At 44.7% G+C, this 14,273-nt stretch overlaps 1 protein-coding gene across 1 annotated transcript in view; it reads right to left on the reverse strand.

Annotated features, from left to right (window-relative positions):
* Window positions 1–6,650: 6,650 nt before the first annotated feature.
* Window positions 6,651–14,273, reverse strand: part of LOC110216678 (putative PIP5K1A and PSMD4-like protein) — a 50,878-nt gene continuing 43,255 nt past the window's right edge. The window contains exons 20-28 of the mRNA XM_078155469.1: window positions 12,955–13,095; window positions 12,181–12,295; window positions 11,656–11,742; window positions 10,994–11,062; window positions 10,614–10,829; window positions 10,073–10,181; window positions 9,752–9,883; window positions 9,603–9,670; window positions 6,651–9,129 (exon numbers count right to left, since the gene is read on the reverse strand). Coding sequence (XP_078011595.1) covers window positions 8,959–9,129; window positions 9,603–9,670; window positions 9,752–9,883; window positions 10,073–10,181; window positions 10,614–10,829; window positions 10,994–11,062; window positions 11,656–11,742; window positions 12,181–12,295; window positions 12,955–13,095 — 1,108 coding nt within the window. The 3' untranslated portion in view covers window positions 6,651–8,958. The remainder of the gene's footprint in view (window positions 9,130–9,602; window positions 9,671–9,751; window positions 9,884–10,072; window positions 10,182–10,613; window positions 10,830–10,993; window positions 11,063–11,655; window positions 11,743–12,180; window positions 12,296–12,954; window positions 13,096–14,273) is intronic.

A 14,273-nucleotide genomic window follows, 5' to 3' on the forward strand; every position in this document is an offset into this window, starting at 1 on the left:
GCTTAATCTCCACCCTTTGAAGGGAAGAGGAGTGAAGAAGGGCCATTCATCTGACCACCTGACTATGCCTTCCCATCTCAAACTACACTTGTCCAGCCTAAGCCTCACTTGGTCATTATTTGGATTTTGATGGTTCAGAGTGAGTGTAAATAGCAATTGTTTCTGTTTTGGCCAGAAACCCTGAGGGTCTTCCCCTCCCAGATTGACTTGATTTGATTTGATTTTTTGGCTAGGTAAAAGAGGTCATTCTTTGCCTCATTTTTACTTAGCCTTAATCACCAAATAGGCATCCATTGCCTTAGACAAACTGAGACCTGGGAAAGACCTTAGCTTAAAAGGCCAAGATCCCTCACTGCATCCAGGGCCATCTCCAGTCGTTCTGACCATTTATCTTGCCACTGGACCTAGATGACTACAGAGGAAAGAGTGAGGCTGGTGACTTTGCACAGCCCTCCCTCACTTCAATCCAATTCCCTTGCAAGTCATGACATCTCCTTCTTGATGTCATAGTCCTCTTCAAGAGCAAAGGACAAACAACAACAGCACTTGGGTCCAGCTTGACTTCCTCTTCCTTTGGGAAGAGAAGTGGTAGCCTCCATTCAATAATGAAAAACATCCTTCACATCCCAGTGATTCTGAACCCCTGTAGATCGTAATCAAAACCCCATTCCCCGTCCTCTACCACTTGATTCCTTATTCCTATCCCCTTCAAACCTCCCACCTCAGATTTCTAACCAAATATCACCCAGCCCTTCCACTGTGCCTTCTGGAATGCCTGTTCCATAGGCAACAAACTTCCCTTCATCCTGAATCTTTTCCTCTCCCACTCTTTCTATCTACTGTCTATTACTGAAACCTGGCTCCACTCAAATGACATAGCTTCCCTGATCACCCTTTCCAGTACTGGCTGTACCTTCACTCCTTCTCCTCAGCTCACTGGCAAAGGTGGAAGAGTCAGAATATTCTTTGCTCCCCATTGCAACTTCTAGGTTCTCTCCCTACCTTTATCACTCAGTAAAATCTTTTTCTGTAAGTTGCAGGCTATTCATATCTCCTACCTAATCAAAACCCTGATAGCTGTTGTCCACAGACACCCCCCACACCCCATCATTCCCCTTCCTTTCTCAATGAGTTCTATATATGGCTGACAATTTTTTTCTCCTTCCCATTTCCTTATACTAAGGGACTTCAACATGCCTATTGATTCTTCCTTCAAACACTCTAGCCACTCAGTTCCTCAGCCTCCTTATTTCCATGACCTATTCCTCCACCCCAACTCAGCTATAGACAATGATGGTCATTCTCTTGATCTTTCTATCTGTCACTTCCACATGCAAGGATTCCAAAATTATCATAATCTATTGACTTCTCACCTCTCTCTCTGCCTTGCTTTTCACAACCCTACTCTTCACTTGCACCTCTAATCCTTTGATCCCTCAGTTCTCTCCCAGGTCATCTCCCTTGCACTAGCCACTCTCTCCTCTTCTCCCCATCTTGATGAACCAGCTTAACTCTACACCGTCCTCCTCTCTTGAATTCCCTAGCCCCTTTATCATTTTACCAATTATGTCCTGCCAAGCCTTTCACTATTTACTGCCTTTACTCCTACACAGATGATATTGAACAAAGGTGGAGAAAATCACACAACCATTCTGATTGGGTCCACTACAAATTTATGTTACACAGCTTCAACTGGGCCCTCACTGCTGCTAACCAATCCTACTATACCTCCTTTATCAACTCATTATCCCACAACGGCTCTGCCAAACCTTTTCATCCCGACCCAAATCTCCCATGGCTTCTCCTCCTCCCACTCAGCTGAGAATCTTGCCTCATATTTTACAGATAAAATTGCAGACATTTGCCATGCATTCTCTCTTCTCCCCTTTCTCATTTTCTACACCTTCTTTGACTATTTCCTCCTTCACTCCTGTCTCATATGATGATAGGGATTTACTCATTACCAGGGTTACCCCCTCTACCTACTCAAGTGATCCTATTCCATCCTATTCCATCGTGTCTCCTCCAATAAATTGCCCCCCACAATCCTCTATACTTATCACTTATTTTCAATCTCTCCCTCTCTACTGGCTCATTTCATACTGCTTATAAACATGTCCATGTCTCCCCTATCCTGAAAAAACTCTCACCAAACCCTTCCATCCTCACTGTTGTCCTATGTCTCTTCTCCCCTTTGTGGTTAAACTCCTCAAAAAAGCTATCTACAATTGGTGCCTCCGCTTTCTCTCCTCTCACTCTCTTCTTATCCCTTACAATTTGGCTTCTGACCTCATCATTCCACCAGTGTAACAGCCTTCTCCAAAATTACCAGTGATCTCTTAGTTGCCAAATCCAATGGCCTTTTCTCAATCTTCATTTTTGCTGACCTCTCTGTAACCTTTGAAATTGCTGATTACCTTCTGCTCTTTGATATTTTCTTCTCTCTAGGTTTTCAAGACACCACTCTCTCCTGGTTTTCCTCCTACCTGATGCTTCCTGCTCAATCTCTTTTGCTGACTCCTCATCTAGGTCATGCCCTCTAACTGTTGCGGTCTGAGAGGCTGTGACCCCTCAAAGATTGAAGTACAGGATGGGGTCATCTGGAATGAATTCACAGGTTCAAGCATTCTTTAAGTCAAGTTGACAAAAAGTTCATTGTTATGCTTTTCAGTGGGCAAGGATTCTTAAGGAACCTGCGACCTTAGAGTTGTACAGTTAAAATTTATATAGGATAAAATACAATAAAACATGTGCTAACTAGATGATTCAGGGTGGGATTAGGGAGTGGTTAAGGAGTGGTCAGTTCTTAAAAGAACATGCACTTCTTGTACCTACTGCACAGCCATTTTACCCAGAGTTCACTAGGAAGAGCCCACAAGGGGGGCCACATGGAGGTGTGGTTTTAGGCCTGCTAAGTCACTAAGTTAACTAGCAGTCAGGGACAACTGAGAGTTGTCCAGTCTGCCACCAATCAATGCCTTGTTTGACAAGATAGATGTAGGGAGTATACATATGTCTTAAGTCTAGAATACAGATAATGAGGAGCCCAGGATGTAGATAATGAGGTACAGTGGTAATATAGATAGTCCAGTGGGTAAGAATGTCTTTATGACCCAGTGCAAAGCCAGTTCAAACTAATAATTCCTTCAGGTGCTGTTTGGAACTGCACCAGGGAGAGAGATAAGGGTCTTGCTGGGGCCTACTCATGAGTAATTGCTAGGCATAGTGTCCTTGGGCTGGGGAGAAACCACCAGGGATAGTGTTTCTGAGGCTAGGGAGAAATTGGGGTCCAAGCACAAGCACCCAAACACCCCATCATAACCATAGGTGACCCTCAGAGTTCTGTCCTAGACCTTCTTTTCTTCATCTATGCAGCTTCACTTGATTATTTCATTAGCTTCCGTGAATTTAACTACCATCTCTATGCTAATGATTCTCAAATCTACCTTTCCTGCCCCAGTTTCTCTGTTGACCTCCAATCTCACATCTCCATCTGCCTTTCAGACATCTCACACTGGATGTCCAGTAAACATCTTAAACTCAACTCTTTACCTTTCCTCCTAAACCCACCTTACCTTCTACCTTCCCTATTACTATAAAGGGCAATATCATCCCTCAGGCTCCTAACCTAAGTGTCATCCTCATTTTATCTCCTCATTAACTCTCACCCTCCATGTCCAATCTGTTGCCAAGGCCTACCCCTTCACTCCTCTGACACTGCCACTATTCTAGTTCAGGCCCTCATCACCTCATGCCTGGATTATTGTGCAGACCCCACTCCAAACCATTTTGAACCCCGACACTTGAGAAAGACCTAAAACCTGGATTGGCCAATTAGTAGAGACATTTCGGCCAGCTCTGGGCTTAATCTACCCTAATGCTTTGCATTGCATTGCTCTCTGAGTGAACTCAAAATGTCCCTTCCTGTGTCAGTGACTACAAGACCAGATGAAGCTGACCAGCATTCTTCTGTTTATAGCCAACAAGGACAGGTTGCCTGGGAACGGACACTGTCTTGAATAGTGGGACTTTTCTTATCTTAATGTTTTATGGACAAACACTATGTTATATCATTTTGTTAATGATAAAAGTTAATGGTAAATGTTAATGGTAAAATGATAATGGTAAAAGAAACACAGATATCCTGGATCTGTAATTTCAGTTGACACTTTGACATTTTCCTATCTTCTTGTTTCTACAACTTATTCACTTAAGAAATTCCTTTCTCATATCATGGTTAAACTTTTGGAGACCATAATTTTGGCTGACATAGGCATCCTGAGCCAGGAAGGGAGGGAGGGGTGAGAAGTAATTGCTCTGAACTTATAAAAATCCTCTGTTTGTCCATCTTTGGGTACACTGTCTCACGATGAGCTCCCATGCATATCTCTGTATGCATGTTTCACAAGCTTTGAGAGAAATAAACATTCATATTCAGACTAGTTTTGTTTGTCTTTCTAAGAACGAACTTAGTGATGGTTGACAATTGCAGTAGCCTACTCAAGGGTCTGCCTGCCTGCCTCAGGTCTCTCCCCATTCCAATTCATTCTCCATTTAGCCATTAAAATAATTTTCCTAAAGCACAGCTCTGATCATGTCACCCCCTTATTCAATAAATCCTAGTGGCTCCAGGAGGAAATACAAAATGATCTGTTTGGCTTTCAAAGCCCTTCATATCCTTGTCCCCTCCTACCTTTCCAATCTTCTTACACCCCATACTCTTCCAGTAACACTGGCTCCCTGCCTGTTCCAGCAACAAGGTTCTGGACATTCTACCTGCTTTTTCCTCATGCCTGGAACACTCTCCTTCCTCCACCATGACTATTGACCTCTCTGGCTTCTTTTAGGTCATAACAAAATCCCACCTTCTACGGGAAGCCTTCTCCAGCCCCTCTTAATTCCAGTGCCTTCCCTCTGTTAATTATTTCCTATTTATCCTACATATTGCTTGCTCTGTATATGTTTGCATGCTCAGTGCTGGGGATACAAAATTATCATTGAGTTCCCTCACTAGACTTCCCTTAAAATCATACCCGAATTGTGTGTGGGGGCTGAGGAACCCCCTAAGCTCCCAGCACACAGATTTACATGCAAATGAATTCTGGGTACAGTGGAAGCCACCTTTGTTATGAAAACCTGCCATCAACAAAATCAGTTGCTATTCTTCTGCATTCTGGCCAGTGGCCCTTAGAAATTGTATTTGAATGGGAGTATAGATAGAACCCGAATCTAGAGATTTTCAAGTTTCTTATCTATAAAAACATTTGTTTCAGGGCCTGGTCCTCAGAGGAGTATTAAAATGGACACATACTAAACTGGCATCCTGAGACTTTCCCCAACACCTAAGACTCCCAAGCCTAGGTTAGAAGACACGTTGAAAGAAATCCTGACCTTATTAGGGTGAGGAGGTAATGTCTGCATTGAAATCATTAAAATGTTTTTATTCCAAACTGTAACCACCAACAAACCTTGGAATAAGAGGCAGCTAGGGAGCAAAGCAGATAGAGCACTAGCCCTGGATTCAGGAGGACCTGAGTTCAAATCCGGCATCAAACACCTAACACTTACTAGCTGTGTGACCCTGGGCAAGTTACTTAATCCCATTGCCTAGCCAAAAAAAAAAAAATAACAAACCTTTAAATAAACAAAAAATTTAGGATAATACATTTATATTTACTTTTTTTAAAAAGTGCATATTAACTTCGACAAAACAGCAAGAAAAAGTGTATCCCATCTGCTACCAAGTCCCCTTCTGTTCTTTTATTTCTGTATATTTTTTTGTTTTGTTAGTAGTCAGGGTACACGTTGTTCTGATTTTTTCACTTTATATCACTTCATGTTCTTTCTACATTTGTATTCTTCATACTTCTCTTTTCTTAATGGCACAATAATATTCCATATTAATTTACCAGTTTTCTCAATCATTTCCTAATCAATGGAGATATGTATTGTTCCTAATTGATGCTATTTTAAGTAAAGTTATTCTTATGTACATAAAAGGGTTTCCCCCCCTTCAATAACATATTTAGTGTATAGGTCTAATAGGATCACTAGGTCAAAAAGTATTAATAGTTTTTTGGAACTTTTGTTGTTCAGTTATGAACAACTCTTTGTGACTCCATTTGGGGTTTTCTTGGCCAAGAAATTGGAATGTTTTGCCATTTCCTTCTCCAGCTTATTTTACAGATGAGGAAATTGAGGCAAACAGGTGACTTCCCAGGGTCACACAGCTAGCATGAGGCCCATTTGAACTCAGGTCTTCTTGACTAAAGGCCTAGTTGATGACGTATCCACTGTGCCATGTAGCTGCCAGTTTTGGAACTTACTGTATGCCATATTGCTTTCCAAAAAAACCACACTAATTTCACAACTCCATGAGTAGTTTAATAGGGTGCCCATTTTCCCACATCCCCACAATTACTTAATTTTACTTTTAATAATTAAGTCTCAACAGTTAAAGTGATATGCCAGAGTAGTTTGAAAGCTTGGCATTTTTTTTCAGGTGATCACTGACAAGTTATGTTTCTTCCTTCCAAAACTGCAAGTTAGTACCCAGAAATAGATTTTAACATAAATGTTGGTAAATTCCTGATAGATGCTGGATGTCAGATTTTTATCAGATATATCCAATAAGCATTTATTACTGCAAAGATTTTTTAAAATTTTATTGATTTTGTCATTTCACATGTCATTTTCTGTTACGGTACAACCCCTATAAAGCTCTCTCTCCCTTTTCAGAACAAAATATTGGACTGTATACTTACTAAAAAGGATTTATTTTTTCCATTCCTTTTTGACATTGTACACAAGGCTTTCTGTCCTACATAAAATACCATATAGTCAAATCTTCTGTGCAAAAATATCAAATCGAATTCCTTTTAGTTTGTAAAGAGCCTCTCTCCTCATCACGACCTGTATAAACTGAAGACTTCATCACTTCTTTTCCCCTTCAGTTTGGATCTTTGAGACTTTCCCCTCCCAGTGCAAACAATCCCTTCTTTGCTAACCTGAGCTGCTCCAGGACGGTCTGACTTCAGCCCAGGGAACCCCTCAGTGCTGGTACTAAGGGCTTGGAGAGAGATGGGAACAGGGAAGAGAAGCCAGAATGGGCAGTCTCCACAGAGCCCAACTCTGGGTACCTTGAATGGATGAAGTATACATATTTGGGGCGCGCAGGAAAGGGGGCGACTTGGAGAGTGTTGTGTAGTTGGTAAGAGATAAGGAGTTGCATTTCCCATCAGCTACTTGATAGTCATGTGACCATGGGCAAGCTGTAACCACGATTCCCAGTTTCATCTATAAGATGGAGATGACAATTGTACCTACTTCCCAAGGCTGTTGTGAGGATCAAGAGATGATGTGTGTGAAATCCTTTGCAAACTTTAAAGCTCTAAATGTCAGTTATTAATGGCAGGCATGGATTGGCGTGAGATTGAAAATGCTCATGACTATAGAGAAGCCACTGGCATGAAACTACCAATATCCTGACTTGAAACTTTGGTAATGGAGATAGGAATAAGGCCTGGATCCTGATAATCCTGGGAAAGGAAGCTTTGTGGGGAGAAAACTCCTTCTACTAATGCAAGTCAACATCTCCTCTGCAAATTATAGCTTGAGCTGGCATGAAGTACTGGAGTGATTTGCTCAGGATCACTCAGCAAGCACAGTCAAGCTCTACCCACTGCATAACGCTGCCTGTCTTTGATGGCCATCTGTGGTAAGAAAAAGATGTGCCGGGCACCGTGGGTACAAAGTCACCTCCCCCCGCCCCGGCCATCTTACATGACAAATGTCCTCACCATCCAGTTCTGCCCAATTTGGAATGTGCAGCATTATACCACTGATGCAAAGACAAAAATCGTGACTCTTCTCCACTACCCAAGGAAAGAACTTCACATGCATGTGACAGAACATCAATAGTCTAAGGAAGAAAATCACTAGCCACCACAGGCTCCCCAGCCAACTGCCCTATGGGCCTATGTTAGAGCTTCCCAATCCCACACCACAATTCCTTTAATTCTTAGGGGAAGGGCCATGCCTGTTATGTCCTCTCAGTGTAACATGACAGATTGAAAGAAGCCATCTGAGCTCTCCAGCCTCACCTATGCATTGCCCAAAGAAGGAACAAATGAAAAAAAGAGAGAAACAAATAGTGAAAAAATGGCAAAGGAGGGAGGCAGGGAAACGGCTTCTATGTTCTGATACTGCAGCTTACATGACTGGGGATATGAGGTGTGGCTGGGCCAGGACTAGCTAAAATGCAGAAATTATAAAAAATTGTTCTGAGCCCTCACTTGACAAGTTTGAACCAATCTCAAGTCCTGGAATGAGCTGTCAGGTTGGGCAGAATCCCTAGATGTGGCCATTGCCAGGGATGGCCACGTGGGGTAGTCACTGTCCACAGTAACAAGCAGCGTTGGGGGGGGGGGAAAGGACAATGTGTTGTAACCAAAAGAGCAGACTTTGGGGTCAGTGGGCCCCAAAGGGTGAATCCTAGTTCAGTGACCGTGCTCTTGAGCAAGTCCTTAACTATGTCTGGGTTTCAGTTTCTTCATTCGTACAGTGAAGGGCTCCAGCTCTAAATTCCATGAATCCTCCTAAGACTGGATCTGCTACTGACTTGAAGTCCACATCTGTTTTGTTTGGCAAACTTCCGTTTCTTCTACCCCAGGAACAGAGCTCCCTGATCAGCTCGCCTCACTTCCTGGCTCCTTTATCTATTTCCGACAGTGAACACGCCACAGAGGCCCCAGGCAGCCAACAATCCCCTTTTTCCTGGTGTGCAGCCCTTCCCCTCACCCAAAGTGGTAGTTTTGGTTTTAAGGGAAAAAAAAATCACCAAACTTTATTTCGGTTGTTAACTGTTACACAAGAGCTTCACCTAAACACTACGCAACAACTCCCCCCACAACCTTCTCAGCCCCATTTGGGGAGACCAAGCCCTCCTGCCCTCTGGCCTCACTTCTTGTCCTCCTCTTTCTTTTCCTTCTTGCCATCCTTAGTAGCTTGTGAGGCCAGTGACCCCATGGCATTTCGTATGGCCTCATTGTTGGGGTCCACGCCTGGCAGATTCTCCAGGACACTCTGCAGGAACTCAGGGTCTTGCATCACATCATAATCATCTTCCTCCTAGGGAAATGACAATGTTAATCTTGGGGCAGGGAGACTATGTCTGGTCCCTAGGTTCCTTTCCTACCCCTGAATGTGCCTAGGCAAGAGGGACATCCCTGGCCAAAGGAAGACAGAATCCCCGGGACACAGATAATTTGCCACCCTGGCTCCCTTTTCATATTCAAACAAATCTGCTTCTTCTAAGAACTGTCTAATGTGCTCCTCTCAGCAAGAGAGAAAACAGGATTCTCCTGCTCCCTTCCCTAAGACCAAGTTCCCTGTGTCTTTTCCACTCAGCAAGAATGTCTTTGCTTTTCCACGACTTCCCACAGTTAAGAATACTAAGAATAAGCAAGCCTTAGGAGAATGCCAGGATTCTCCAGGGGTAGTACAAGATGATTATGGACTAGGTGGGGGGAGGCTAGAATCGGAGCCTAGATTTAGATGCTAACGAGTTTCCAGGGAGTTGGAGGCAAAAGGCCAACCCTTACCTTGGCAGGCTCAGAGGTATCCATGGCTGAGCTGGCATCAATGTCACCTGACTCTGCTTGACCAAACTCTGGAAAAGAGAGGTCCCTTTGGTCAGCACCCTCCCTGTGCCCTTTGTCCATGTCCCCTCTGCTTCCCGTCCTTCACTCACCAGCTCCCTGCAAGGACATCTGCATGGCGTACGCAATCTGCTCTTCTTCAGTCATGCTGCTCAAGTCAGGGAGCCCACTTCGACCAAACTCCTGCTGACCAATGGTCATCTTCAGCAGGGCGTCATCTGAATCTGAGGAATTGGGGGAGGAAAACCAAGGAGTTGAGAGTGTGCCCTTGCCCCAGGCTTCTGCCTGGCTTTTTAGAATGATCTGTTGGCACCAGATCTTCTCTCCCATATCCTGGTACCTCCATTCTGTCATACTGCCCTCTTCCTGGTCTCCAGCCTACCCAGCCTTAGGTACCCATGTCTCACCCCCACCTTCGGTCCCAGCTGTGGCAATCCCTGCCTCGGCAGCAGAGGCCGCTGCTGCCCGTCTGGCCTCCTCCTCTTGCCTCTGTCGCTGTTCTTCCATAGATACACGAAGGGCCTGAGGGGAGGAGGGGAGGGCACAAGTTAGTTTCCTACCTCCTCCAGCTCTAGGAAAAGTACATGGAGCTCTAGAGCAAGAGCATAAAAGAGTGGATTCTGGTCTGTGTCCCAGGGAAAAGGCTGAAAAGGACAACTGGGTAGTATGACAAGGGGATCAGGTGAATGTTTGGGGCCAAATTATAAGGACCAGAGGAAACTGGCTCAAAGAAGTAACCTGAGATTAGAGCCTCCAAAGACTGGATAATCAGAAAGAGAGTGGGGGTTTAAGGGGTGTGGGGGAAAGAGACGGAAATACAAGCAGTGCCTTGCACTTAGTAGGTATACAAGGAATATCTGTTGAATGAATGATTAGGAGTCCTAGAGATGCTGCAAGAAGTATGAGTATCAGGGACAGTGGGGGTTTGTGTGGGATCGGGGCTTGCCCCCTTACCAGGGCCAGCTCAGGATCGGCACTGGGATCCACCCCAAACTCGAAGTCGCTAGCCCCTAGCCCCAGCATGGCACCACCTTCTCCAGCCAGGATAGGGGAGCTGATGAGGGCATCAGCCAGGCTGGGCCCAGGGGGCACCGTCACCAGATGCGAACCGGTGCCATCCTTGCCGTTTAGTGTGTTCACGAAGGCTGTCAGTTTGTCTGTGTTTGCCTCCTGGGGAGAAGAACAATATGGGCTCGCTAATCTCACTAGGGAAACATCGTCCTTCCCACTGTCGTGTCCCATCCTACAGCTCTAAATAAGGAATCTCTTCACTACCCCGACGATTCTTCCCTGTTGGTCTGTTCAAGTCAGGTCCCCAATTGCCCCCCACTTACCTCCTCCCCAAAGTTGATAATGTCAACATTCACTTTCTCTTTCTTCAGCCGTTTTGCTAGCTTCACCAGCTACAAAGGGAGTTGGGAAAATGGAAGATAAATAAAATAAATAACAACTCACATTCATATAGCACTTCGAGATTTACAAAGGGCTCTCTCCAAAACAACCTGTGAGGTAGGGGGCAGGAACATTACTAACTAAATGAAATAATAAATGTAAAGTCTTTTATAAATGTTAGCTATAATTACTTTCCTGATATTAAAAATGAGGAAACTAAGGCTCAGAGGGATTAACTGTCACACTGCTAAGTCGCAAAACTAGGATATGAGTCTGTGTCTCTTCACTTCAAGCCTTGCCCTCCTCCCCCAACTCCATACTGCCTCTTAGTATGCACTGCCTGTTCTTCTCACCTCCTGAGAAGAGCCCCGCTCCAGACAAACAGGGCCCTCTCACCCTAACTGTCCCCTCTCCAGGCCTGAGGGAACATGAGTATCCAGATATACATCGAGCAGCTCCATGGGGGAAGTCTCACCCATCCAAGTAGATCCTCACTGCCATCTAAGCTATACGCTAAGGTCCACAGTCCCAAACACCCCCAGAAATGTTCTGATCTTCCAGATCCCCATCCCCATCCCCGTCCCTGTCCCCTGGCTAGACTCACGTCCTTCTCGTTGTCTTCCACTGGGCTGCCCACAAAAGCAATGATCCGCATCTTGTGATTCTTGCCTTGTCTGTGTTTCAGAGCCAACTTGTAGAGGGAAAAAGGAATCCTAATCTCAGAGACAACCCAGGGATCATTGCCCGCCCACTGAATCACCCCCCTGCCCAGAAAAGGGGACCTTTCTTATGGTTTCTAGGAAAGGAGATCTCACTGGCCTTGCTTCTCCTTCTCCCAAGTCCCAGATCTCCCCAAGGTCTAAACCCCAGCACCCTTTTTACACTCTGGGCATTGGGAAAGGCTGGTATTTCTACTCCAAAGTCATTCTCTACTCCTCACATTCCCTGAATCTTGGACTCTACCTCAACGCTTTTCCATTTTCAAAGCTAAATATCTCTGGATCACCTCTAGATCACTCCTGCTTGATTTGGGGAAGTACGGGGAGATTACCTCAGGGGAAAAGAAAAAAGAAAAACACTGGTATGAAAGCCCCGTGGAACCACAGCCAGGAAGGTCTGTCACACTTACATGGGCAACTCGAATGCCAATACAGAAGGTAATCTTGCCCTTGGGTTGAACTGTGTGGAGCTTGGACAAAATTCGGCCAGTGTCAGGGGTTAGTGTAGTAAGTACCTCACAGTCACTAGGAAGGGGAGAGACAGCTCAAGTGAATACAGGCCAGCGTAAATGCCTCCTAACTGCTCCAATCATCTTTTCCTTTTAGGATTACTATAATTTATACTTATTTTTCACTTGCATGTGTGTCCAATCTCTTCCACTGAAGAGGAAGCTTCCCAGGTGCAGAGATTGTCTTTTCCCCCTTATTATCCCCTTAGGACTCAAGTACTATTATTGGACTCTCCACACAGAAGTTAATGAGCACAGATTCGCTGACAGGACCACTTTCGGAAGGGAGCCAGCCCAATGAAATCCCATCGTCTTGGGAAGGGGTGCCCCCTAGTCTATCCTTCTGTTTCAATCCTGCCCCCTCTGTCTAAGCTCTCTTTTCCAAATCCATTTTCACAATGACAATTAGTTTAGAGAAATGGTCACTTGTCAGTGGTCAATACAAAGTGACATCAATAATCCAAAAGGCATTCTTAATTGCTTCTGGAATAAACTATAACTCGGGCTTCCCCTAACCAGTTTATCTCACTATGTTTTGTCTAGGCTATTAAAGTGAGTTAGAATTCTCTCTGTTTACACATGGGAGAAGGGAGAGTGTGCAGCCCATTTCAGGTGATCCACAAATGGACTGATTCATGGGAAAACGGTGCCACAGCCCAAGTCCAGTCTCCGTACTTGGCCAGCGTGATGAGTCCCACGTTGTTCTCGGGGTTGCTTCGTGTCTTGGAGTGACACACTATGTTGACTGCATCCTGCTGGGCCTGCAACCGTGTAGGCAGGAAATCCCCATTCCGCATGTACTCACTGTTGTCAACGCTGTGGGAGTAGAGCACAGGGTGGGGAATGAACAACGTTCCTGGGAAGTCTGATTCCTAAGACATCACCCTTCTTACTTCCTGGGACCCTTCAACATCCCCTAAGCCCCTGTGCACTAGGATATACAGGGTGTACTAACGCAAATACTATTTTCTAGGCATTCTTAAGTCTTTGATGTGTTAATGTTCTACGTCTCTCACTAAGTGGGAAGCTTCCCAGAGGCAGGCAAAATTTAAGAATATCTGCAAAACAGCAGACATACCAATACAAACAAATAAGATACAAACTAGCTAAAGAAAAAAAAATACTAATAGAGCAAATCTATGCAATGCCTATGAACCAGGTATAAGCGTTTATCCTTCCCATTTTACTGATGAGGAAACTGAGGTTGAGAGGTTACCTGACTCACTGATGGTCACGTAGCCAGTCTCTGGCACCCCTGCATGTGTCACCTTGGACACCCCATGTAGCCTCTCTGGGCCCGAGTTTGCTCCTTTATAAAACACCTCCCAGCTCTAATCTTATGATCCTCGTCACTGTCATAACTGGGATCTGAACTTTGCTACAAGTCCAGTCCTATTGCTGCTTCTCTACACTTGGTCACTTGGAGTTTAGTCAGCAACTTTGATAAAAGATGGGATAGACAAGGCAGACAAATCGAGTTATGAAAATTAGGTTGGAAGGGTATGAGTTTTCCAAGCTTCCCCTTATCTTCTCCCTTTCGATCCTCCAGGACCACAGAGAGACCACAGTGAGGGATACAAATGCTTTGGGCCCATAATGGAACATGCACATGAATGTGGTCCACACACTTGATGATCTAAGCTAACTGATGGATGCTGTAGGAAGAGAATTCAAAATTCATTTCTATTTGTCTTTGATGGAGTGAGTCCAGGACAAGTTCTAATGCTGTGGCTCACCTGACAGTAAAATGCTTCTACTAACTCAGCACACACTAATGGTGTGGGAAAAAGGCCGAGAAGCCTCAGAGGGAAAAGAACAGAAGAAAGAAGAAACAGTGGAGTGGAGAGGCCCAGGAGAGGGACTGATCTGAGAGGTACCCAAGATTAAAGAAGCTAGGAAGGGTCTCACTGGATAAAAGACATTTGAGTAGGTGAAGATATGATCATTCTCTTCAAATACCTACAGGGCTATCATGGGCCATGTTGGAAGATAGT

The sequence above is a fragment of the Phascolarctos cinereus genome, unplaced genomic scaffold (genome assembly GCF_003287225.1).
Source record: "Phascolarctos cinereus isolate Bilbo 61053 unplaced genomic scaffold, phaCin_HiC Scaffold_5;HRSCAF=322, whole genome shotgun sequence".
NCBI lineage: Eukaryota > Metazoa > Chordata > Mammalia > Diprotodontia > Phascolarctidae > Phascolarctos > Phascolarctos cinereus.